The sequence below is a fragment of the Bombyx mandarina genome, chromosome 01 (genome assembly GCF_030267445.1).
Source record: "Bombyx mandarina strain Sakado chromosome 01, ASM3026744v2".
NCBI classification, from domain to species: domain Eukaryota; kingdom Metazoa; phylum Arthropoda; class Insecta; order Lepidoptera; family Bombycidae; genus Bombyx; species Bombyx mandarina.
In genome coordinates, this window is record NC_143208.1 from 2,264,201 (window position 1) to 2,290,131 (window position 25,931).

General features: G+C 35.9%; 2 protein-coding genes across 8 annotated transcripts in view; one reads left to right on the plus strand and one right to left on the minus strand.

Annotated features, from left to right (window-relative positions):
* Window positions 1-5,523, plus strand: part of Mical (Molecule interacting with CasL) — a 79,472-nt gene extending 73,949 nt beyond the window's left edge. For 3 of the 4 annotated variants that reach the window (XM_028178932.2, XM_028178941.2, XM_028178958.2), the window contains 4 exons: window positions 979-1,117; window positions 2,584-2,748; window positions 4,501-4,585; window positions 5,372-5,523. In XM_028178932.2, the coding sequence (XP_028034733.2) occupies window positions 979-1,117; window positions 2,584-2,748; window positions 4,501-4,585; window positions 5,372-5,408 (426 nt within the window). In that variant the 3' untranslated portion in view covers window positions 5,409-5,523. The remainder of the gene's footprint in view (window positions 1-978; window positions 1,118-2,583; window positions 2,749-4,500; window positions 4,586-5,371) is intronic. The other variant, XM_028178949.2, reaches the window with a different exon arrangement.
* A 9,212-nt stretch (window positions 5,524-14,735) lies between these two features.
* The window catches only part of LOC114246466 (uncharacterized), a 64,313-nt gene continuing 53,117 nt past the window's right edge, over window positions 14,736-25,931 (minus strand). Inside the window, exons 5-12 of one of the 4 annotated variants that reach the window (XM_089727061.1) lie at window positions 24,745-24,953; window positions 24,288-24,464; window positions 23,716-23,895; window positions 23,019-23,198; window positions 22,126-22,454; window positions 21,196-21,386; window positions 18,263-18,422; window positions 16,751-16,892 (exon numbers count right to left, since the gene is read on the minus strand). In XM_089727061.1, coding sequence (XP_089583187.1) covers window positions 18,266-18,422; window positions 21,196-21,386; window positions 22,126-22,454; window positions 23,019-23,198; window positions 23,716-23,895; window positions 24,288-24,464; window positions 24,745-24,953 — 1,423 coding nt within the window. In that variant the 3' untranslated portion in view covers window positions 16,751-16,892; window positions 18,263-18,265. Of the gene's footprint in view, window positions 16,893-18,262; window positions 18,423-21,195; window positions 21,387-22,125; window positions 22,455-23,018; window positions 23,199-23,715; window positions 23,896-24,287; window positions 24,465-24,744; window positions 24,954-25,931 lie in introns of all 4 variants that reach the window. The other 3 variants (XM_089727064.1, XM_028178993.2, XM_089727060.1) reach the window with 3 other exon arrangements.

A 25,931-nucleotide genomic window follows, 5' to 3' on the forward strand; every position in this document is an offset into this window, starting at 1 on the left:
ACTCTATAAACTCTTGCGAGGAATAAACGACCTTGAGACCGCGAGTGCGTCTACCAGACCCGGACTGTGGAAAATTAACACTAAAACAACGAAATGCTAATTTAATTATTGCCTCCCTTGATAACGTTATTTTCTTTTTGTTTTAGAGATGTTACATATCGACGCTTGAAAGGCAAACGTGACTAAGCGACAATGCGTGAACTTTACAGTAGACTAATTTAAAGTTTAAATACCTGAAAAAAAATTTTTTTTAACGAATCTAGCTGTAAGGTTGACGTGATTTTAATAGGCTTTGAAATATATATTTTTTTGCATCGAATATGGTTATTGCCTATCATTTATGTATAAAGCAGTCGTTGTCGCTTAGTCACGTTTGCCTTTCAAGCGTCGATATGTTTCGAAAGACCGTCTCTTTATATTATGTTATCTATCTGTTTTGAATAGTCCACCATTACTGTCGTATCATCTACCTTTATCATTAGTGTCATGTGTATTTCATAGTTTCTGGATTGGCATGTCCTTGTGCTTATACCATGTCTCTCCTCACTTAAGTAATCGTGCATGATCGCTTCACTTGCATGATAAACGTTGTTATAAAAATACATTTTTAGGTGGCAGGACTTCATGTGAGTCCGCACGGGTAGGTACCACCACCCCGCCTATTTCTGCCCTGAAGCAGTAATGCGTTTCAGCTTGAAGGGTGGGGCATCCGTTGTAACTGTACTGAGACCTTATAACTTATATCTTAAGGTGGGTGGCGTATTTTCGTTGTAAATTTCTATGGGCTCCAGTAATCATTTAACTTTAGATGAGCTGTGAGCTCGTCCACCCTTCTAAGCAAAAAAAAAGTGTAATGTTCCCAACGTATTTGAAAATGAAACATAATAGTTAAATGTAATAAATAGTACAAATAATAATGCAAGTTAAATTGGGTAGTTGAATAGAAATCAACTGTGATACATCGATATATGAATACAGGAACCTCAGCAAAGGATCACGAACGCTCACAAGTCGACTGGAGCTCTACAGCAGGAGGCGCCACCTGTGCCCCCTCGGCCTGCAGGATATACGCCCCCCACCCCACCGCACGAGCAGCAGTCTCCCCCGCGAGTGCCACGTGAGTATTTTCAGAAATCTCCAATATCATAACTGGATACACGGTCACCATGCTCTCAGCTCTATGGGAGTCAATTAAATATAGCTCACAGAGAACCCAATCTATACTAATATATAAATATACGGTGGTTTTTACGGATGTTCCGTTATAACTACTGAACCATGCCTCCGATTGACTTGAAACTTGGTATCCATGTAGAAAATACATGTACTTAATGGATAGGCTAATATTTACATGAGTGTTGGACTCCCTAATAATGATGACAATAAATAATAATGTTAATTTTAAATGCCCAGCGAAGCGGGCGAATACGGCTAGTCTCATTATAATCTTCACATCTTAGTTAGTTTGAACTATTTGCCAGCTATAAATTAGGAATACAAAGCAGAAAATGTTAAATTCACAATTTCAAATATAGGACATACACAACCTCACTAGACAATCGTTTAGTTAAATAAAATAAACTTTTTTTTTTCAAAGTTATCTAAAAATATATTATTAAAATCTCCTAATAAAGATAGTCTGATCGCTTTGGTCACACGGTAAGTTATGCATTTATATAACACGTGTATTCAATATCATAACGCAATGTCACACAAATCATGTCCAATTTATATAGACTAGGAAAGAATCTGTGTACGAATCCTTGCATGGCTTGAAAATGTTAGTGATTAATCATCATATTTGTTTTGCAGTCATAGCCATGCCTCACGAAAAAAAAACTACGACGAACTGTGTTTTTAGAATAAATAAATTACCAGCAAATATATTTGCTCAAAAAAAAATACATCCCAAAAAAGATGTTATTTTAGTATAAGACAATTGCTTTGTTCTCAAAACACAGTGACATTCATTTTTAACATAATATCTCAAAGCCATACTATGGTTTTGTATTAGCGAAAAAAAATTAAAAAAATGTGCAAATTATCAGAAATACTGTATTATAAATGTCTTCTTTTAAATAAAAGCCAGAGTTATTAATACATTAAAAAATATGAAATATCATACATTATTGTTACACAAATGTGTGTCAAGTAAATGCTATCCAATTTTTGTCTGTATTTAGTAACAGCCAATACGAGGTAAACTTATTAATATTAGTAGTAACAAAATTTTCAATAAATGACTTGTAATTGAAATAGCTACCTCTACCTAGCACTTAACAATAATACAAATTTACGGTGCTGAATATTTTACTAGAATTTGAAACTTCAGATCATTAACACGTTGATTGGCATGTAGGTCACCGGTGTTCTACGCGGCGTACTGCAGTAATTATATCGCTCTTCGATCTTCTTAATAAAGCGCCGGAATATTTAGTAAACTCTGGGAAAGACGCGCCGCGTAGGGCACCGGTGACCTTCATGGCAGTCAATATGTTAATTAGTAACAACAAGAAATCGAACTATAAATACGAGGCTATAGAAGAATCGCTGGTACAAAATCTATAGTAACGAATCATACAGCCGGTCCGGCGTGCGACGTAGACGAACGCGACGCTATGCAGTTGTGGTTCGAAGCTCGGTGGGCGCGTCTAGTGGCTCAGAGACGTGCGCGAGAAGAGCCAAGGGGAGAGTCGACAGCCCGCAGACTAGCGCGACTCGAACGCAGACTAACAAGACCGCTCTCCGGTAACACTTGTTTAAGCCGCGCCAATCAAGAAACGAATCTAAAATGGCGGCGGCGATCATGCGCTCTCACTCTAAACTATTGCTGTCTTTAGTCGCACACGGCGCGTACTGCATGCAAAAAAAATATCGATTCTGACTTTGTTGTTGAGTTCGAGTTTTTTCACTTTCACTGGCAGCAAAAGCGTCTACGCAAGTTGCATCCCAGATGAGACACTTCCCCCTCTGCCATGGCATAAAGCAAATTAAAGTACATTCTCATTTGTTTTTTTTATATTTTTTTACTATAAACAACTTTTTCATTCCATCTTTCTTTTTATTTGTTGACCCTACCATCTGTCAGTGCAGGTACATAGACGCCATTTTCGATTAGTTTCTTTATTGGCGCGGCTTATGCCCACCACGCAGCCACTGTAACTACTCGACTCACGGACACATAAACGACAGTTCATATATCTGACTATACGAAATCAAAATCCGCTGTGTTAAATCTAGTACTGTGACGTCATAGTTCATGAAACGAGGTCTACGAACGCGCATCCATTTTTTCTTTTTTTTTGTTTTGTTAAACGAAATGAGTTTTTCGATTGTTGAGTAGTTACGGTGTTATTATTAAACAAACAAACACAAGAAAACATCATTAGTCTATTTCATTATTATATATAGTATATTTTACTGTTTGTATTTCGTATTTCGGTTTTGATGATGATCCATCGAAAATTAGTGATCAAATAGAAATATAAAATTCTTGTGGTGTTTTCTTGTGCATGCATTACATATGAGTCGTCTATTATCAAAGGTGGCAATCTGTGCATTTGGACAAAAAAATGTTATTGATATGTCAATACAGATTGATTTGAATATAATAGTCTCCTTCAAAGAATACGGTTCAAAACCTGCATTAAATAAAGGTTAATAGTTAACCTGTTATTTATCTAAGATGTCGTTCAGAAGAGTTTTGTGACTGCCAATGGAATACAAAGTCAATAATTCGTTTTTCTGATTTACCAAAAATTGTCCAAAAGTCACATTGCCGGCTTTGATAATAGTCGACTCATATAAACACTAAAATCATAAAATCATTTGGTTCAGTAAATCATATCTCTGATCATTCCACTTTGCTTTTGTTACAAAAAATCATTTTTTTTTTTTGTTGCCCAATATAATTAAAACATATTAAAATCATTTGCAATTATAATGAAAGGTTTTTATTTTTTTATTATAAATATAAATACATATATAGAAGCTAAAAATATTATAAACCAAGTTAAAACTTACAATAGACAGACAGTAGAAAGTATTTGGTTATATACAAATATCCATACCCTAGAAATTTTGTGTTTGAATGTGACTAGCCAGTAAATTTCTAGTTATATTATATTATATATTATTTAATATATTATGTTATAATAATATATTTCTAGTTATCTATATATATAAAAATGAATTGCTGTTCGTTAGTCTCGCTAAAACTCGAGAACGGCTGGACGGACCGATTTGGTTAATTTTGGTCTTGAATTATTTGTGGAAGTCCAGAAAAGGTTTAAAAGGTAGATAAATATGAAAATGCTCGGAATTAAATAAAAATAACAATTTTGTTTTTCCTCTGCTGTGTCCCCCGTCCGACTGATTCCGTTTGTTTGTTTTAAGTTTATTTTATACAAAAGTTTAGGTGTTTTATTTATCGATTCGGGCACTACAAAGTCTGCCGGGTCAGCTAGTAATATTATAAGAAAGTAATTTTGTTTCTTTTAGCGGAGCAGCAAGCAGCTACAGTCGCGGAGCTAGTGCAAGTGTCAGCGCAGCGTGACGCGCACCAAGCTCTAATGGCTGCTGACAGGTAACTTCAAAATCAATCTATCTATACTAACCTGTCTGTATGGACAAAAGTCCTTTGCCTCACCCATTAGGGATAAATTAATATCATCATCATCTATCTATACTAACTAGTGGTATCCCGGTAGTCGAAATTCGACTATAATTAATTGAAAATTAAAGTTTGTAACACAATTATGATTCTATTGTCAAAGACTATTAAACTTATATATTCACAGATTTCGCCAAGACTACACTTAAGACAATTAATAATAAAGACAAACAATATTTAATATATTCTCGATTTGACCACAGACTTACAATAAGAAAAGTTTGACAATAAACAAATATGTAGTATGCATGCGTGTGTGTGTCAAATATATGGTAGTGTGTGTAATTTTTATTATTATCGATTTAATGTATTTTTAATGTATAATTGAAATAAATATTAACATTCTGCACTCCTTCTCTATATTCTCTATAAGTGTAGGAAATTTCATTCTCTTCCGTCCGCGCAATTTTCGTAAATATAAATATATATAAATGTACATAGTAAATATATATAAATGTACGTAGTAAATATATAAATCTACAGTGGTTTTACGGATGTTCCGTTATAACTACTGAACCATGCATCCGATTGACTTGAAAATCCATGTAGAAAATACACGTATTTAATGTTCATCTGTGATTTCTTAAGTCATAAAATTATTAAAGAAGATTTGATTAGTTATCTGTGATGTTAATTTGATCAAATGCATGAATATCCTGTCCTGTACATATATATCTAATCTTAATTAATATATTACAGGAGACGCACTGCCGCCCACAGCAGCGTGGGAGATTAACCCAACGGGAATCGCGTCCGGCTTGGATGCGAGGAAACGAAACCACGGGATCGCAACGATATTAAAATTAATTAAAACACCTCATGCGCTATATATTTCACTCTTCGTACACATACACGGTAAAAGAGCGAATCTTACAGTTATTGTCAATGTGTGTAACATCTACCCTCGGTAGTTAGAAAAAAATTTAAAATTCTTTTTTATTCTTCTTTTTTACTTATTTTTAGCGAAATCTCACCACAATTAACTCGTAACTGTATAAAAACATCTTATTTAAAATGTTATATAATATATATAATATTAATAACAACTTATGTCAAAGTAGTTTAATAGCAATGCAACTGTTAGATACTTAGATAATGAGAACTTATGTATTTTATTGTTAAGAGCTCTACATATTATTGAACTTTTTGTTGCTTTTTCTATGTTTCAAACGCATACCGAGCGCTTAGATGTTACTCAGGGTAACATTTTTAAATTTCAATAAAAAAATATCAGTTTGATTTCAAGTCAATTTTGTCACAATCTTTACGAAATAAATCGTAACACGCTTTTTTTTTTATTTGAGGAAAATTCGAAACATGACCTGTTTACTGCTTTTAGTGCTTAAAGAGCATTTAGAAGTTGTTCAAATCAATAACTATATCATTATTATTATCATGTTTTATGTTATTCTTCATTTTTGACAAAAATATGTCCCTGTCTCGCTCGCTCTCTGTTGATCAGAAGAAGAGGAGAATACCGACATGTTATTAGCTGTAAATTTAAGGAACGCGTATGTGTGTATATACGTTTTATTTAGCAAATACTACCGGATAACTCGTAAGCGGTTCAAAATATTTGTAATTTAATTATTATTCTCTAATAGGAAATTTTTTAAACCCTCACACGCAGCTAAGCTCCATTCTATAATCATCTGCAAGGGATTTTTTTCAATTTTAGTTTAAAAAAAACGAAAGTAGTATATAGATATTTAAATATATATATATATATCTAGAATTGGAATTCTGACACACAAAAATAAAAAAATTACATCACTATTGCACTACTACCTTTCTTTTCTAAACTCTTATTTATTATAATAATAAAAAATTAACTGACACTATTTTTTACGCCTTGCTCATTTCAATCGTTTTAGCTATCTTTCTTTTCTCTGTTAATCTGTTTCTCATTCTCTTTTCCCTTTCTTACCGTTTTCTCTCACTCACAACTTAACGTTCCGTTCCACACTTTTCATATGTTGCATTCTTACCAATCCTACATATATATATATATATAGATGTGAGTCAGAAAAAACGGTACGATATATATACATATATACATTTATTTTTTTAAGTTTAAATTACACATTGAAGTTTATTTGGGGCGCATACAGGCGGTTGCAAATTAAAAATGTATAGTAAATTTCGCTTAATTTGTGTATCAGACTGTACATTTAAATAAAGTTAATGTCAATTATACTAACATAACACACGGACTAAGTTGACGATGCCAAAAATATAGGTTTTGTTTTGTGACTTACGATTTTTTTGTCTATATAAATACCTACTATACTGTTCTCTTCTCCCAGCAAAAGAAATGGTTCTCACCAAATTTGACATTATATTGAAGTGATTCTTTTAAATGGACGTATTTTTTTTACAATAATCTTTTAATGTATATTAGTACAAAAATTGTTTTATGATTTCGCATGATTCTTAAGATATCGTCCTTATTTTAAACGGAATGCATGTAACTTATTGATAAAACTTATTATTGTTCTGATTGGAAAGTTTCATAAATAAAAAATGTTTTTTTTTTTACGAATTTTAAATAAAGATAAAATGGCGGTTTTTATTTACAACCAATTCTGACACTAATTAGAAAAAAAGCAAATGTTCCCATTAAAAGATTGTAATTATTGCCATTAAATAATTTGCTTAATTCATGTTCTTTAAAAAAAAAATTTTTATGCATGTAAATTTTTGTAATACAAGTTTCAAGAAATCAATTTTTGTGTACGTTTTAGCTTTAATATACGAGCCGCATTATTAACACATACATTTTCGAAATCGACTTCAAAAAAAAACAAACTATAGAAATAAAATGTAAAAGGCATTATTATATACTTTTAAACTAGACATTATTCTGTAATGTGTGCTAGCTATGCCAAAATTGTAAAATGAAAAATGTTATATTTTATACATATTTCTACAAATTTAGAAAAAGTTTTATATTTATTAATGATAAAATTTGAATCATGTAACGGAATTAGAATTTATTCATCTTAAATTGTGAATAGCTTTTGGTAAAAGTTGCCACTACAATGGACTACCAAATTTTCCTGTCATAGACTAACAGTCTTATTCATAATTACATAATGGAGCTTTGTAATCCGTTGTCCTATGACTGTCAAAAGATGTTATATGGCTTTAATCCTTTTTATTAGCAGTCTGATAACGAGTTTATCAAGCTCCAACAATTCAATTTTAACAGTACTATAATATTTTTGGAAGTAAAAAAATGTGTCAGGTAAAATGTAGGTATTTTTTTTTATAGTACAAATGCAATTTATTGAATACAACAAAAGCTTAGGATTATTTATAAATCGCTTGACAGGAGCAGAAGCTTAGAATAGTATTGTCAATTTCAATCGGCTCATCTTTTGATATCGCTCATGTATGCGCAGTATGGTAACGATGCGTGACCTAGATACGTAAGCATTGTAGAAGTCATTTTGTAAGTGTTGAACGTGCTGAATTTTAGTGCTTCCAAATTTGTAGAAATATTAATTGTATAATAATAATAATAATGTAAAATATTTTTTTTAAATTGATCAGAAATGCGTAACTTTTTTTCATTAATTTGTTGTTTTATTTGGGTTTTTGTTTTCTTCACTAACATTGTTTTTTTTACTAAAACTATTCTACCAGAATATGCTAAAATTTCTGCAACGTCTATTAATCAGATCTATGTGCGCTAACCGATGATACGCGTCACATGAATTTATAAATTACGTTTTACTATTAAATTTGGAAATTTTATGAAGCAAGACTTATTTTGACAGTATAAGTATTCCTTTTAAAAGAGTTGGTGAGTGCTTCGCCGTAACTGGAGGTAGGTTTCTCGGATTTATTTTATACCCCTAATAATATTTTCACACTGGCAACAGAGACTAGCTGATCACGCATGCTACTCACTTCAAAATTTTCCTGATCTATTTCCCGTTTTTTTTTCCTATGGAGGTTAGAGATAGGAAGAGTTGCCTTTAATGGGGAACAAGTTAAAAAAGTGTTCAATTGGACAGCAGCAAATTACCACTCAAAAACTCACCGAAATAACGCTGCCATAGCAAACGGTATGATATGAATGTAGCAGTTTTAATTGCAGTGAAATGTGCTGAGTGCGTGTACAATTTTTAACATGAGGTTACTTAATTTTTTGGCAATACATTTATTACAAAAATGATTATTTAACTTACATAAATTCTTGATAATTATTTTCAATTTATAAAATACTAGCGACCCGCCCTCGCTTCGCTTCGGAAACATTAAAACACACATAAAACCAAAAAAATAAAATAAAAAAATAATTAAAAAAGTAGCCTATGTTCATCAGGGACAATGTCGGCTTCTAATGGAAAAAGAATTTTTCAAATCGGTCCAGTAGTTTCGGAGCCTATTCGAAACAAACAAACAAACAAATCTTTCCTCTTTATAATATTAGTATAGATGAAGAGGTGAATTAAACTCTGTATCGAACGAGGTCTTTAACAAGCGAAATTCTCACTTTCTTTTTTAATTCGTGGTTATAAAATAATAAAATTAACACAAATTTTAATGCTCGTTTTTCGTTTATAATCTAAAGCTTCTTATAATTTTAGTTTTCGTAGTCAAGGACGCGACTGAGGTGTTAATTGTCGTAATTTGAATATTGTGTTACCGTATATTTTTATAAGACAATATTGTGTAGTCAGGTATTAAAACGGTTATGGAATTTCTATTTTTAACACGCGTTTATTAGCTTAGTAAGTTTGTATATAACGGAATCTTTGAAGGTTGACGTTCGATAAACTTGAAAATTTGTACACGCATCAAGGAACGAATGCCTACATTCATTGAAGTTCAAAATTCGTTCTAATTCCTTGACCTATATCAAGAGTATAAAAAAAAACTTAGATAATTCGGTTTGCTATTTTTAGGCATGTTTTTTTTAGTTTTTCAGCTACATACGTAAATTATTGAAACATTATTTGTAGAATAAGACGAACGTGCTATAAAGATTTACTTGTCAACAATACCCATAAATATAAGTGTATCATCATCTATGACAATACCCAAAACACAAATGGGAAACGTGTTTGACATCTGTCAAAGTCTAGAAATGGTTATAGATAAGATATGTGTATCCGAATTTCAAGGATATCACAGAATATTATCCCATTGTTATAATAGCCGGCAAACTTCTTGAGCATTTGTTGACGTAGTGGGGGTAAGTTTGCGCATGGTACACTCACGTGCAAAAACATTATTTACTCTGCGTCATAATGCAGTTAAATTATTAAAATCAACATATGTATTTATTTATATATTTAAACATTCAACAAAAAATATAGGTTAATAATTGTAATAATTTAATCTTGGGGTAAAATAGACATTCCTTCTATTAAGTCAAAACTAGAGCTGTTGCCAGGTGTTGGTTCAGTTGAAGCGAAGCTGCTATTTGTAATTTTTTTTTCGTTATCATAATCTTGACCATCATTATCATCACTGTTTTCATCACCCGAGTCGCCATCATCGTGATGAGTCGACATAGGGCTCATCGGTGTAGTTTACAACTCGGTCGGTTCGATCTTCTTTTTTGTCTATAGATAATTAATTATTTTTTGAAGATATTCGATTCGTAGTAATCGATTGTTACTTTTTTTAATTACCAGCCTCCGATTATTTTCTGTTTTTTTTTTCATCTGAAGCCTAGCTCTTTCATAATTCGTCGTAAACTTCATTCCGAGCCATTAAAATGTATATCTTCTTTAAATTTTTCGAAGCCTTTCTACGGTACGGAGTTGCGCTGCTTGCTATGTAGTTATTATGATTACATCTTTTTATTACAGATTGAACGAAACTATCCATTCCGGTAACTTTCTTCTTCCCTGATCTTTTCTTACCCGGAGTCCCAAACACGGCGAGCAAGCCAGAGCCTTTAGCTTCGTTAATAATGGACGTAACAGTACTCACTGATGATTTTGTTGCTTCCGAAGTCTGTTTTACTTTTTCCATATCATTTTTTCCCTGTTTTATAATGAAGCAATATACGTCGTACACAATTTTTCTACCCTTTCTTTTGAATACTACACCAGTTTGTCGCGGCATAGTGTATTTTTTATAAAAAATCAACAAACACTCAACAAATAGCAATGGCAACAAAGTCAACAAGCAATTATAACAAATAACTTAACGATTAATAACGATAGACTTTTCACTGTACGCAAGCGTACTTTTGGGAGCAAGCGGAACGAGGGCGCGGTGCGGGGCGCAAGGTTCGACTGATCTACCAATAAGGGCCTGGCCACAGCTACTGGCGGTGCGTTTTGCGGTGCGTTGCGAGGCGCGGCGAGCGGCGCTATTTGCGGGGGTATGCCACAGCTAGACTAGTTGCGACGGCGGCGGCGTCAGACGTGCACGTATTTAGAAATCCCTATCAAATTTACCTTTCAAAAGTGGCACGATATTACCTTGAAATAAGTGCGTTCTTAGCTGAAGATATTATTCAATCAAGAATAGGAGCGCACCCAGTTAGAAAAAGAGAGAACTTGGCGAATTTCACCCTATTTACTAGGTATTATATTAGGAATATAAGAACTATCCCGATAAATAGATTATTAATAGATTCAACCTTCACAGAGATTACCAGGTTCAAATCTCAATTTACCATACGTGTTAATTGCTGATAAAGCCTATCCTCTTAAAAATTATTTGATGCGCCCATATCCACCGGGTGGTTTAAATGCGGAACAAATAATTTTCGACAAAACATTATCCCGGGCAAGTGTCACAATTCAGTACGCGTTTGGTATTCTAACTAATAAATTTCGTATTTTTACGAAAAGTGTAAAGGCAAACAAAAAGCACGCGACATTGATTATAAAGGTTTCGTGCCTTAAAAGAAAGTGATGGAGACAGAGATGCAGATTTTCAGCAGTTTGTTTCCCAGTTTGGAGACTCCAATATTCACAATAGCGTACGCAGATCAAGACGGAATAATCGAGCAACGGTTCAAGCATCTAGAATACGAAATCAATTCAAATTTCAAATTTTATTTCAATAATCCTATCCAAGAGTATCTAGGAAACCATTAGTACCAGAAAATTGTTGTTTTATTTCGTCCAAAATTTTTTTTATAACATGCCTATATTTATGATGTGGATGTTTTGACATCCATATTTCTGGTCTACTCAGTATTTCACTAATGAATTGTTCCACATCCATTATATTTTATTAGCTCAACGCGCGGTAAAAACAAAATGATTTGTTTCGGTCGCGCGATGCCTCAATGCGTCCACCGACACCGCCGCGCGCGCCGCTCTGAACTGTGGCCGCCTCCATATTGTCTAGTACATTTGTTTCACTCGCACATGGCGCAGCTCGTCGCCGCCAGATGTCACGCGCCTCTCACCGCGCCTCGCAACGCACCGCAAAACGCACCGCCAGTAGCTGTGGCATACTTCATAGGTTGTCTACCATTTGTTTTCGCCGCTCCCGCTTGCCGCGCCTCACGACGCACCGCAATTCGCACCGCTCTCGGCTGTGGCCAAGGGGTAACGCGCTCGATACGATTTCCCCTGCCGTCGCGCCTCACCCTCACCATCAAAGTGATCTAAAATTCGGTTCTGCGCAGTCAAGGTCATTTGCTCAAGATGTTTGCCGGTTACTATACAATATTGTAATTTTAAACCGTCAAACGAACCTGCCAACACAGAGCATATTTTTTTATTTGATACCAGCACAAAGCGAGGTATCATATTGAAATATAATAGTGATTACTCGTAGCACTAACTTTGGAAAAAAAATTATGTGAAAATAATATTCTAAAATGTTTAATTAAAATAGAACTTCGCCAAAAATGTTTACTAGATTCGTTACACGATAGCACGCAATGCTACCGAAATTTAGTATAAAACCAAAGTTTTAATTTTATTAGTCTATCAAATTAAATTACGTAAATTACAACAAGACGCATAGTCGACTAGTTTTCCCGCGGTATTCTTGAACGTGCTTTACTCGCAGTAAAGTTAAATTGTCACGTTAAATTTTAAAGGTTATCCTTTTTTGTGGCCGATAACTGAATTGGTGTCTATAATGACTATCCCACCCTTCAATCCGGAACGCATGGTCATTTCTCAGTATAGTCCTAAGTACACAGTTGTGGCTTTATTCCTACCTAATCGCTGGTAGCCTAAGAGGCTATTTCAACTACGCGCGGATTGGTAAGTATGCAGTGCTTCGCTGAATCTATTGAGAAATTTCCGACCATTAAGAAAATCCGACGAGAAAGCTGAGAAACTCAGTGGATTGTGTCAACGTGTTAGGTTGCATGTCGAACTCTCACACGAGAACAGTGACCGGTGGGGTGCCTAAAATTCCTAAAAGTATCGAGAGTGGATCGGAAGGATCTGATAGGATGTGCTTAGGGCGGCGGCGGCTTTGCGTTGCGCCCGTTGTCTGGGTTTTTAAGACGCGCACAATACTCGCGTAATGGCTCCTTTTCACAATCGGCCATGATGGGCGATTATAGAAAATCACGATAGTGTACAGGGCATAAATGTCTGTGATCGGCCATCATCGCGTATTAACATAATATCAGTACACAGTCAGTAAATGAACGTTCATGATTGTGAGGAGAGTTGCCCGATCATGGCGGCGATGATGGACGATCATTTGTTGGCCCATCATGGCCGATTGTGAAGAGGAGCCGTAGGATGCTTAGGTGTTGTTTGTAAAATAAGTTCAAACGAATGTTTTATAATGTATTATTGTGTACTACAATGAAGAGTAAATATATGATTATGTCATATTATTAAGGTTTCATAAGATGATTGTATATTTACCGCATGCATCACTTCACACGTTCTAAATAAAGCAGTAACCGAATTAAGAGGTGTCTGAAATATTTTTCAATATAACTCATATTTATCACCATCAGTTGACTTTTTGAGTTGAAAATATTAAATCCATTATGTTGTGTAAAAACATATATCTTTATTTTAATGATAATTTGACTAAATTTATTTTAAATTTACACTTGTTTTCTTGCAGAACAGTGGTCAATTCTGTACAAATGTAATTCATTGTAGGAGACATTATGACGAATTACCTCGTATACCTTTTCATAGTACCTTATCGTTTATTTTATTGCACAGAATATTTCATTTTCTGAATGGAATGGTCATTATTAGAAATAATTTCAAACTTTTATCTACCAACAACAATTGCAATTTATCCGATTACGTATATTATTATGTTCACAAATAAAATATTTTTGAAAACAAAATGGTATTTTCTTTCCATTCCTATCAACTGAGAAATATCTATAATAAAGAAAACGGGTCTAAAAACATGCATTTAAATAATAATCTTAAATAAATAATTTAGTGATCTTGCCTTAAAATTTCAAGGAAAACAGTGTGTTCTATATTCATTGAAACGTTATTAACGCATTTAGGTTATACATTAAAATAATAGTGTTGCAAAAAATATTAAGGTCTTTCATATGAATCTCTTTTGGCAATCTTTTAATCGTTGCCACTAGTCATTGAAAGAAACACGAGCTTTTATTATTATTGAAGGACTACTTTTGGCCCTGAGGCCTTTCCAGTTTCACCAGGACAGGTGGGCGAGCAAAGGCTAAGCCAGGAGAGGCGGGATAGGCTAACAGCTGCCCGAGCGGCTCCGAAGGAGACCTAACAACTCGGGAGCAGCTGCTTCGCGGATGAATCTAGTACCGGATAGGAATCGCGACCCGCTGAGAAGATCCGGCGAGACACTCAGCGGGCTGATGCATGGGTTAGGTAGCACGATGAACCCCTTGCAGAGTTCGACGAGTATGGTTACCGGGGTTCCTAAGCCTGCTCCTAGTGTTAGAGATGAAGGCGTCTAATGCAAAGGTTATTGGATCTGATGGATCCGTAAGGACTTGTATAGGGCGTCGACGGGTGACTGGCTCCTGCGTGATCAGGATAACGAAATTTCTCTGAAACATTGAAGTGTTTTATTGTCTTCATAATAATGAATATTATTCGAATTGGGGGAAAAGAGAAACAAAACAAGATTATATGACACAAATAAAAGATTTTGATTATCACAAATATTTAATACTATATTATTATATTATAATTTCATACATACAGTACACAATTATTGTAGGTATTCACCAATCTTTATGGTCATTGACAATTAAAGGAAATCAACTTTAGAATGATTTACGCACAGGTGAATCAGTCCTTAATCCACAAAAAGCAATATAAAATGGAAAGTAATCTAGTCATTTACATATAAAATATAACGATTGAAGATTTACCTTGTTTTAGACATACGCACAGTTATGCTAATACAATTAGATTAGACTTTTTGAGGAATTATTATTGCAAGCCACATATACACATATACACAAGCATATACACATATTAAATAACAAATCAATTTCCAGTAAATATTCAACTTAAGAAACTTAAAAGCCATGAATACCTACGTTATTACTATAATAAATTTAAAAGAAACATTTGCTGTACATATATTTTCGCGATCGTATTCTTTGCTTATTAACGTTCAGTCTAACTTCACCACGAAAATCTACGTAACGTCGTACAAAATAACGACGACTGAAACACAAATATTTCTTTTAAGCATATTTATGACTCGTGAAAGTCAAATATAATAACATAACTTAAGAATAATCATTTCTTTTAAGAATATACTATTAATTCTTAAATTGTATTTGCCTGTTCGATGGCACATCCTTTAATCCTTTACTTTTCTGCGAAATATTACCGCTTAAAACGAATATTTCAGGGAAGGCTTAATTATTCAAATACAGACATAATACATAGGTAGGTGATTAAAATAATCCATAAACTAGATTGCCAAGAAAATATATCAATAGCTTTTTTATTTAATCATGTCCTTATTAAAAGTAAAGTACCCAATCACTACAAATTAGAAGAAAAAAATTAGTTAAATTGGTAAGTGTATAATTGAAATGTATATAATGTAACTATAGTCAAACAAGAATATGATTATATTATTTATAGATAATAATATTACATGAACATATGTTTTGAAGCGGCAAATTTCGTATTCAATATTTTGTCTAAAATTATTTTGTACCATAACGCTAATAACAATAAATAAATATATAAAACTCGAAACTTCTTAACATTTATACTCTAACCGTTCTCTCAATTTCAAATGATCGTTAGCCGTTTCAATCAAACTTACAAAATGTGTAATGTAAACATAAGTAAGTTAGACATTAATCAAACAGGAAAGTTAGCGCCGTGAACAATGATTAACTTCAATCTAATCTTATTTATAAAATAAGTTATTTACAATTTTGTTACTGCGTCATATCCACTATGCTACGTAAAGAATAATGAGAAACATAATAAGAAAAGATCAAGGTAATCATAGCTAAGCAAAGAAAGAATAAATTTATAATAAAATACTGGAATATCCGTTAGGCTTTATATATTGTACTATTATATTTAATTTACGGCTCAAATATTCATAGAAACTTCTATAATATAAACAAAAAAACAGTAATTTATCTATTGTTGGACGATTAATTAACAAAAATACAGAACAAACTAAACTTTATTTGGTACTCTTGTTATTTTTGGCGTCATTTTGGAATGTCATAAAGTATTGCTCTATCATTTGATCAGTTTTGAACAAATTTAGCTATGTTTAAGCTACAATAAAAAATATACTAATACACATTACCAAAAGAAAATTTGATCAAGTTCACATTCTAATACAGAAGTATTAAATAATATACCATAAAATTATAATAAATCCAAACAAGGAATTCGGTACTAACTAAAAAACATAATATTGTTTTTTCCTTTTAAGGTTTGCAGTTAGGGATCGTATCGAAACAGTCTTTTAATATCTAGGTTTATGGTTATGATGCGGACGGTGCGGTGGCTGCCAATCTGGGTGTCTGGCGTCGCGGTGGTGGTGGTGGTGATGGTGGCGCCTCTTGTCCCTCGCATGAGGTGCAGGGTGCACGTCGGACACGACCAACTCAGACCCGTCCTTCGGTGCTTCCCTTTCATGTCTCCTGTGACCGTGCTTAGCCCCGGTAGCCTCGTGCAGTTCCTCCCAAGCCTGGCGGTAGTACCTGTTGAGGCCACTCCTGGACTCCGACGATGAGGAGTCCAGGGAAGCGACGGTGTTGCAGTCCGGGGATACGTGGTGCCTGTACCTCTTGCCTTTGTTGTGCTTCCTACTGAAATACCAAGGTTACTTCATAAGCATGCCGAGCAATAAACATTTGCGAGTAGGACAAATACTTATGACTACTATAAATATAATTATGACTTAATCTAAGTAATGGCACTTAAAAACAGAGACAAAAAGTATTACGATTTATTGATATTATTTCGTTATTTCAATTATTTTGATTTTATATTTTATTTAAACTCTATATCGAGTCTTATGGTCGAGTTGATGATTATTACCGCAGCACTGAAATGATATAGGAAGAAATAAAAATGTTGACTCAATTTTTATTAGACTAAAATGGCCCATAGATGGAAATACTAATTTTCTTTGAAAGCCTCGTTACGAAATTAAGGATTTTTTTTTAAAAGCCGTCTCAATATCATAAACTTATTAAGCAGTGGTTCTTAACGGTTAGTCATTGAATGAAATTGATTGTAGCGTACAATTTAATGTGGATATTTAATATTAAACATAGCGGTGTGCTAAATTAAATGTGCGATACCATATCTGTAAAGTGTGGTGGTAAAATCAATATGAAATTCGGTGTCATTTTAAGCTGCAACATTTAGCTTCTTTTCGGTGATATAAGGTGAGAACTAAAATCCCTTGATGTGTGATAAGCAGTGTGTGTATTTACGAATACGTTTTTCTTGCATAGCGCGTGCCAAACTCCAGTGCGATCACGCATTGAGACGTGGCGGCTGACAATAAGAATTAATATAACATGAATAAATATAACAATTATGCTTATTAAGCTTCTTATGCGTATATATAGATATATGATATTGTCTTACAAAATAAACGAATAAAATATGTGTTACTAGTTCAAAGTGAACACGCTTCGCTTTGACGATTGTTATATGCATATAGAATACATGCATTCGTTGAAGCTTTATCATTGTAGTAGCAAAGTAATTCTAACCTAAGATCCATTTTAAATCATCATGGTTGTCGCTAAATGCTTAAAATTCACCGATTTGTTGAACGAAATCGCGCGCTTTTCTGCTGTCCTAACCAGTGTGCTTAGTTCGAGTTTTTTAACGTCCTCGATAGCGTAAAAGTTAACTCAAATTTGTATGGAGTTGGAACGTTTACCTACGTTTGCCGCTAGGGGCGCTGTTCCAACTGTGTATACATTTGAGTTAACTTTTACGCTATCGAGGACGTTAAAAAACTCGCACTAAGCGCACAGGTCTAGCTTAAGCTGCGTGACAAATCAGAAATTAATTTAATTAATCCGCTCAGATATACATGAAATCGTTTTATTTAGCGCACTAAAGAGACACTTTGTTTATAAATCGACAATAACACCGTAATCTAAACTCATCAGCCACCACATCGCCAACGACGCGGTACCTTAAAATATAAACGCACTCGCTATAAAGGGTTGGAGAAGTGTCCGGCGCGGTGCGCGTGTCTGTGCGTCCTGACGAACTCTCGCCTCCCGACATGCTGGTCGGGGAAGGGCAGCGCCAGTAGCGTGTACCAACGCGAGGGCAGCTCCCTTACTGCGGGCGGCGGACGCTTGCGACCGCTAACGTCATTGTGTGCGTTAGTTTTTTTTTCTTCTTTGTCGTACATAGGCAGACTTGACCGGTCATCGTTCTCGTCGAACCTCGAAGGGCTCGACGAGTAAATTAACCCTCAGACACAACCCACTGAGTTTCTCGCCGGATCTTCTCAGTGGGTCGCGTTTCCGATCCGGCGGTAGATTCTGCGAAGCACGCCTCGTGCTAGGGTTCGCGTTAGCAACGTCGTCAGGTTTGAGCCTCGTGAGCTCACCTACTAGTTAAGGTTATGCTGAAATAGCCTTGAGAGGCTATCAGCTTAGGTAGAAAAGGTTTCTGCCTAACCTTAAATAGTAGGTGAGCTAACGGGGCTCAAACCGGAGTGATGCTAACACTTACCCTAGCAAGAGCAGTGCTTCGCAGAATCTACCACCGGATCGGAAACGCGGCCCGCTGAGAAGAGCCGGCGAGAAACTCAGTGGGCTGTGTCTATAGGTTAAGACTTGTGCCGCATTTTTTTTTTTTTTTTTTTTTTTATTGCTCTTGTAGGCAGACGAGCATACGGCCCACCTGATGGTGAGTGGTTACCGTCGCCCATGGACTTCAGCAATGCTAGGGGCAGAGCCAAGCCGCTGCCTACCGCTTAATACTCTCCACAAGCCTCGTTTGAAGAGGGACATGTCATAGCGCTCGGGAAACACCGTGGAGGGGAGCTCATTCCATAGCCGGATGGTACGTGGCAAAAAAGACCTCTGGAAACGCACTGTGGATGACCGCAGTGGCTCCAGGTAGTATGCATGAACTCTACTCCGGTGGCGGGCGGTGCGATGGTAAAAACGAGATGCCGGTATCATCTCGAACAATTCCTCAGAGCACTCCCCGTGGAACATACGGTACAGAATACAGAGCATCTATATATTTATTAATAAGTGACGCAAGAACTTCGTACCCCAATTTACGAAAATTGCGCGGACGGAGCAGTATGAGATTTCTCGTGCTTAGAGAATATAGAGGAGTGTAGAAAGCAATTTTTTTTTTTTAATTATGCGTATAAAAAACCTTAAATCAACAAAGAAAACATTACACGCACTGTAATTATGTATTTGACACACATAGGCATATACATATACTTTTTTGTTTACTGTTAAAGTTTATGCTTAGATTGAGAATAGACTAATATTGTTTTTTTTTAAATATTATTTGTCTACAGTGTAGTGTTAGCGAAATCTGTGATTATAAAAGTAAAGTCTTCGACAATAGAACTATAATGATGTTCAAACCTATCATTTAAATTAGTAATTATAGTCGAATTTCGACTATTGGGGGACCACTAGTGTGGTGTTAATCGGTCGCGGGGGACCGTAGACACAATGTATACAGCAGCCCGTTTTGAGGTATGAGGTCGTTTAAGTTAGATTAGTACAAATCGTACCGTTTAGGCTTACGTGAGTGACAACAGCGGCAAGGAACAAAAACCCACGTGACAGAGTATATCTGTGTCTAAATTACTTTCAGAAAATATGCGTGTATTCACGAGACGAATTTGTTATTAATGAGTAAAAATATTAATTAGATATAGGGTCGCTCTATAGTATAGAAAGCCCCCTCGACCGGGTATCCGTAAATGGATTCCCAAGCGTTAAAAAAAACGTAGGTACAGAAACGAATAGAGTTGACTGGAGTTGAGAGATTTTAATTTGTTTAGGTTAATAACATTTATGTACTCCTTCGATGTTTATTAATACGCTTTTATCAGCTTCATACGTAAGTAAGTATGTAACGGAATCTTTAAACATGATTTTGACCCCCTTCAAAATGTCGGATCAACTCGAAATTTGGCGTACTTATTAAGGACCGATGACAATTCAATATTTTAAGCAGTTTGATCCATTATCCTTAATAGAATAATCAGGATTAGTAATTTTCTGTTTTCCTGAGACTCGGAGTGTCTGCGTCAAGACACTCGAAGGGAAAGTACCGGGCGCGCCGATCACCTATTTCTCGGATAAGGTACCGACTTATCCTAATAAAATTTTTGAAAAATTTAGAAAAATATTGAGGGAATTGAAATTCAACTAAAAAATGGAAAATAAATAATAGTTTAAAAAAACGAAAACAATACGCTTTTATAGAAAATCCAACTAAAAAATAGAAAATCGATTTTAATAAATTTGATTTAAAAATAGTGTAAGAAAAAATTATTTTATTGTAATAATGAAATAATTATGAAATATTTTATGAACAGATATGAGTAGAAGGGTTATTTTGATAATATCCTGAAAAGCACCCCCCACGGCTTTTAGTTTTTTTAAACTATTATTTATTTTAGGATTAAGTATTTCTCATGTGCGTTTTCTATTAAGAATATTGGGAATACATACTCAATAACATTGATTTAGCCACAGTCACTTAAGACAGATAATGATGCGTGTTTATTCGAGTTTGTTTCACGCTTTCGTTTGTTTAGTACAATTTTAGTTTGGTCGCATAACGTAGCATCGCTTTCCATCGCTTACTTAGAATAAATAATATTTAGTTATATTATTATTAATAATAATGTCATTAATAGATTAAAACAATATTAATTCGATCGATTATTCTAGATTGTTCTCGGTGCTTTTATATTTTAAGGTACAACTTTAAAAAACAAAATCTTTATGTCAACAGCGCAATATTAACGATCCTATTTTATTATAATCGATTTATTTTTAATCACGTTCTATTTGGATAGTTATTTCAGACTTTCTTTGATTAAAATGATTTTCGTGATCTGATTAATCGGATTCCATTCTCGGTTACCTTCTAACGAGGATGACGATGGTCGTGATGATGGCGATCAAGAAGACGAGCCCACCGAAGGCGCCCAGAGCGACCACAGCCCCAATATTCAGTCGGGGGCCGGTGGCTTCGCGGCGCTCACCATCTACCGGCTGTGGGACATTGACCCCCGGACTCTGCTCAGCGCGGATATTGTTACCGCTACCTATGATCTGGAGACGGAAATGATTAGCCGTAAACTCACAGATATACTTTTTTTTATTGCTTAGATGGGTGAACGAGTTCACAGCCCACTTGGTGTTAAGTGGTTACTGGAGCCCATAGACGACGTAAATGCGCCACCCACCTTGAGATATAAGTTCTAAGGTCTAAAGACTCTAAAGTATAGTTACAACGACTGCCCCACCCTTCAAGCCGAAACGCATTACTGCTTCACGGCAGAAATAGGCAGGGTGGTGGAACATTTGCTAAGTACGTATTTAGTTAGAAAAATAGGTACCCGCCTGCGGGATTCGAACACCGGTGCATCGCTAGATACGAATGCACCGGACGTCTTGTCCTTTAGGCCACGAAAACTTCACATCTAACCGATGCGATCGATTGCCCATAAAATAACAAGTAATCCAGGAACGAAAACCGTAATGTTTCTTGAATGACATAACTAATTGCGTCCGTTTGTGCGACTTGTCATAGCGCTCGGGAAACAACGTAGAGGGGAGCTCATTCCAAAGCCGAATGGTACGTGGCAAAAATTATCTCTGGAAACGCACTGTCGGTGAACGCAGCGGCTCCAGATAGTATGGATGAACTCTACCTACTACCTAATTCACCGCACAGGACGCTTTCGAAACGTCGTTTGAAGAATGACGTAGCGTTTTGGTAATATTTAGAAGGGAAATACCCCTCTACGGACAGCTTGTCCGCTGATACGCCCATAAAAAAACTACAAACCTGATTTTCTCTAGGGTGACTCGCCACAATGATGTGAGGGACGTGACTCGTTGCGGAGTCCTGACTGTCTGGGACTGTGACTTTCTTCTCAGGAAATCGTTCGTATCCCTTAGTCGTGGGTCGCTCTGTAGTACTCTTGGGCTTAGGGCGACGTGGTTCTTGAGTGATGAACGGCGTGGGAGAAGATAGAGGACGCATCGTGGTGCGACGTGAGGGGAGGACTAGGCGAGGTGTTGTAGGGGGCAGGCGGGGAGGGGTAAAGGTCGTACTGGGAGGTGGAGGTGGAGGAGCCGTGATCGTTGTCGTGGTCGTCGTCGACCGTTCTTCCGCTGTTAAATGAATATTATTCCATTTAAACTATTTTAAATGTTATCATGAAATAAACATGGTCGCTTTTCGAAATTAACCAATGAATTAAATAATAATACACACAAATAATAAAATAGATGATACCTTAAATATTTTTTTCTAAAGTATTGTTACGCCGGTAAGAGTAACGCTATTTGTCATCAAATATCAGAAACGAATATCAAAAGAACTAGTAACATCGAGAACGTTCGAGAAGTGTAACGCCATCTATGATTAAATAGCGGAAACACATATCGAAACGACTCGCCCCATCGGGAATTGTCTCGATAACTGTAGTCTTGAAGTGTTGACTATAAAGGCGTTCCAGAGATGATACGAAGGCAGTTAGTTATCGGTTCTACTCGAAGCGACAAAAAGCCGAAGAAGTGAATTGAGAATTGTAAAGTGTTTTAAGTGTTTAATAGAGTGTTAATTTGAAATTCGGTTAAAGTTTTATTTATTTCGAGCCTTAACGCGTAACAGTATTTCCTTCTCATTAAAAGTTTATTTTCAAAACAGTGCCAGATCCGCAGAAAAATACTCACGCTGACATAGAGGAGGAGATTTGTCCCACAGCCCGGAAGCTAGACAGGCGATCCTCCTTGGCCCTTGCAGAACGAAACCTTCAGAGCATTCGTATTCGGCGACCGACCCGAATACGGACGCGTTGTGCGACATCGACACTTGACCGTTCAATATTTGTGGAGGATCTTCGCACTGTACCACTGTAAAAAACGTTCAAAAATTAATGAAATAAATGAAAATTCAAGCTTATGTGGAACTATGTACACGGACATCACAATTTGTATGCCACATCTTGAAGCAAGCAATTGAAGTGTCTATTGAATAGTATATCCGCCGTACCATCCAAGAAACCTGAAGTAAAGATACTTGCATTTGCAAGCATGTTTATAGCTAGGATGATGTTATCTGCCAATGCATTAAAAGAATCGATGTAATTATTATTAGCAACCAGTTCTACAAGTCCAGATAGGCTGCTGTTAAGTTGTTCAATCAATATTGACGAATGACTCATACTAAAAACAAACAACATTTTTGATCTTCTGCCGTGCCTACTTCACCCTCGTTATTAGCACGAAGGTCGTGGAATTCAGCCCGTTGCGAGCAACGCAGCATCAGTCGTCGTGGCGAACCTTCCTATGTCCAGCAGTGAACGTCTGAAGATCTATCATGATGAGGGATCATGATCAGGAGCATGAATGAATAATAATTAAAACAAACCGTCGCATCGAGGAGGAGGTCCGTTCCATCTCTCGTCGATGTCACAGACCAGACGCGAGCGTCCGGCCATCTCGTACCCAGCTTCACAGGAGTACTGGACGTGAGATAAATACGAAACGGATCCGTTCATCAGCGCGTAGGAGCCGTGGTGGATCTCCGCCGGGTAACCGCACTCGATTCCTGCACGAGCAATCATATTTAACCCCTCGAGGTCCAGAATCCGCACGTATTGGACATTTAGTCTTACATTAGTCTTAGGATTTTAGTCTCCCATTGTTGCAGAAAACAATGGGAGACTTTGAACACTTATCATCTGAAGGGAGTTGGGCTCTGTTTAAGTTATCATGTTTACCACCCTCCAACTGTCAATTATTACTAGGTAAGCCGTGAACTAGTCTATGCATTTAGTTCAGTAAAAACAGCGAAACGAAAAATATGTTCCATTTAAAATGCTTTAACATCTCCATTTGTTCGTGTAATGAAAAAAAATCATCAGAGATCAAATTATTATGGTCATAAATATGAACCGTACAATACAGATTAACGCATAGTATGTCGATTTTTACACTCACTCTTACACACTGGTGGGAATTCATCGTAGAACCCTGTGTCCAGACATGTCCTGACCGTGGCACCAACTAGTAGATGACCTTCATCGCAGGAATACTCCACGGAAGATCCGACTTCGTAACTGTCAGCTGTCATTGTCGAGTTCGGAGGCTGCTCCGGTCTACCGCACGTTTTAGGCTCTGGAGACAAACGTCAGGATCAGGGACGACCATTAAAAGAAATTACGCTAGCTTAGCTGTGGAGTTTCTATTTAGTTGCTCCAATATTCAGTTAAAATTCATTCTATATTTGAAATAAAGTATAATAAGATCATGTTTGTACAATAACACCAATAGTTCCTAAAGAGCTGGAGCTATTGATCTAATTAGTATTACAATGATATTTAAAAAAAAACGCACGCAACGAAAATCGCATAGCACACAAACAAAATCGCTGAGCAACATACAAAAATGAACTTACGGTGCTGACAAATGTAGTTCAATCTCGCTTGACAGTCAGAGTCGGCCCACAACCAGCCCTTGCTTCCGTCGAATCTGGCACAGCCCTCTCCGCCCCCCGGAGCGTTCCAGAACGATACCGTGACGTCATTCCCGTTCACCCACTTCCAGTTGTTGGGGTCTTGGGGGTCGCGGACGGCACCCATCCAGTACTGACTGCTGCTGTCGCTTCTGTTGAAATTATTTGCTGATGTATAACGTGCATTATCTTTTTATTGTACATTACTCGTGTATACTTTTAAATTTATAAATTCTCTTAACTGGTTTCGATGGCCACTTTGGAAGCCTTATTGATGATAGCTTTAGTTTGACTATTCTAACGCGAGGCAGTCTTGCTTCCGGTGTACTTAGTGCGAGTTTTTTAACGTTCTCGATAACGTAAAAGTTAACTTAAATTTGTATGGAGTTGAAACTCTTGCCTACGTTTGCCGCTAGGGGCAACTAACTTTTACGTTATCGAGGACGTTAAAAACTCGCACTAAGCGCACAGGTCTAGCTTAAACTGCGTAACAAATCAGAAATTAATTTAATTAATCCGATCAGATATACATCAAATCGCTTTATTTAGCGCACTAAAGAGACATTTGAGTTAACTTTTACGCTATCGAGAACGTTAAAAAACTGGCACTAAGTACACCGGTTCAAAAAGTCGAATTAGCCGACAACCGTTTTTGAAGGGTTTTTTTTTGTAATTATTCATTAATCTAAAACATTTGTTTCATTTTCAGTTCGTTCGTTGAAATATCCATACAATATAATATAATATAATACATATTTTAAATGCAAAAGTGGGTTTGTTTGTTACCCGTACAAATTACTCAATCAATTATCATAAAATTTTGCAAGGTTTATGGGGGATAAAGAAGAGGACATAAGGTATTTTTCATCCAGAAAAAAAGGACTATTAGCAAGGTACATAATTTTTATATTAACACGCGCAAGCTTAAATATACTGCATGATAAATTTTATGAAAATGCTAATATACAACCTTTACGAAATGCATATTTGGAAAGCGTCATCACTTTCTATGATCGACAAGCGGATATATAGTTGAAGTGCATCTAAGACAAATACCGTTGTGATCTGCACGCGGTAAAAAAAAGGCGCGTTCGCAGCAAGGTTGCCACATTCCACTATTCTATTCATTT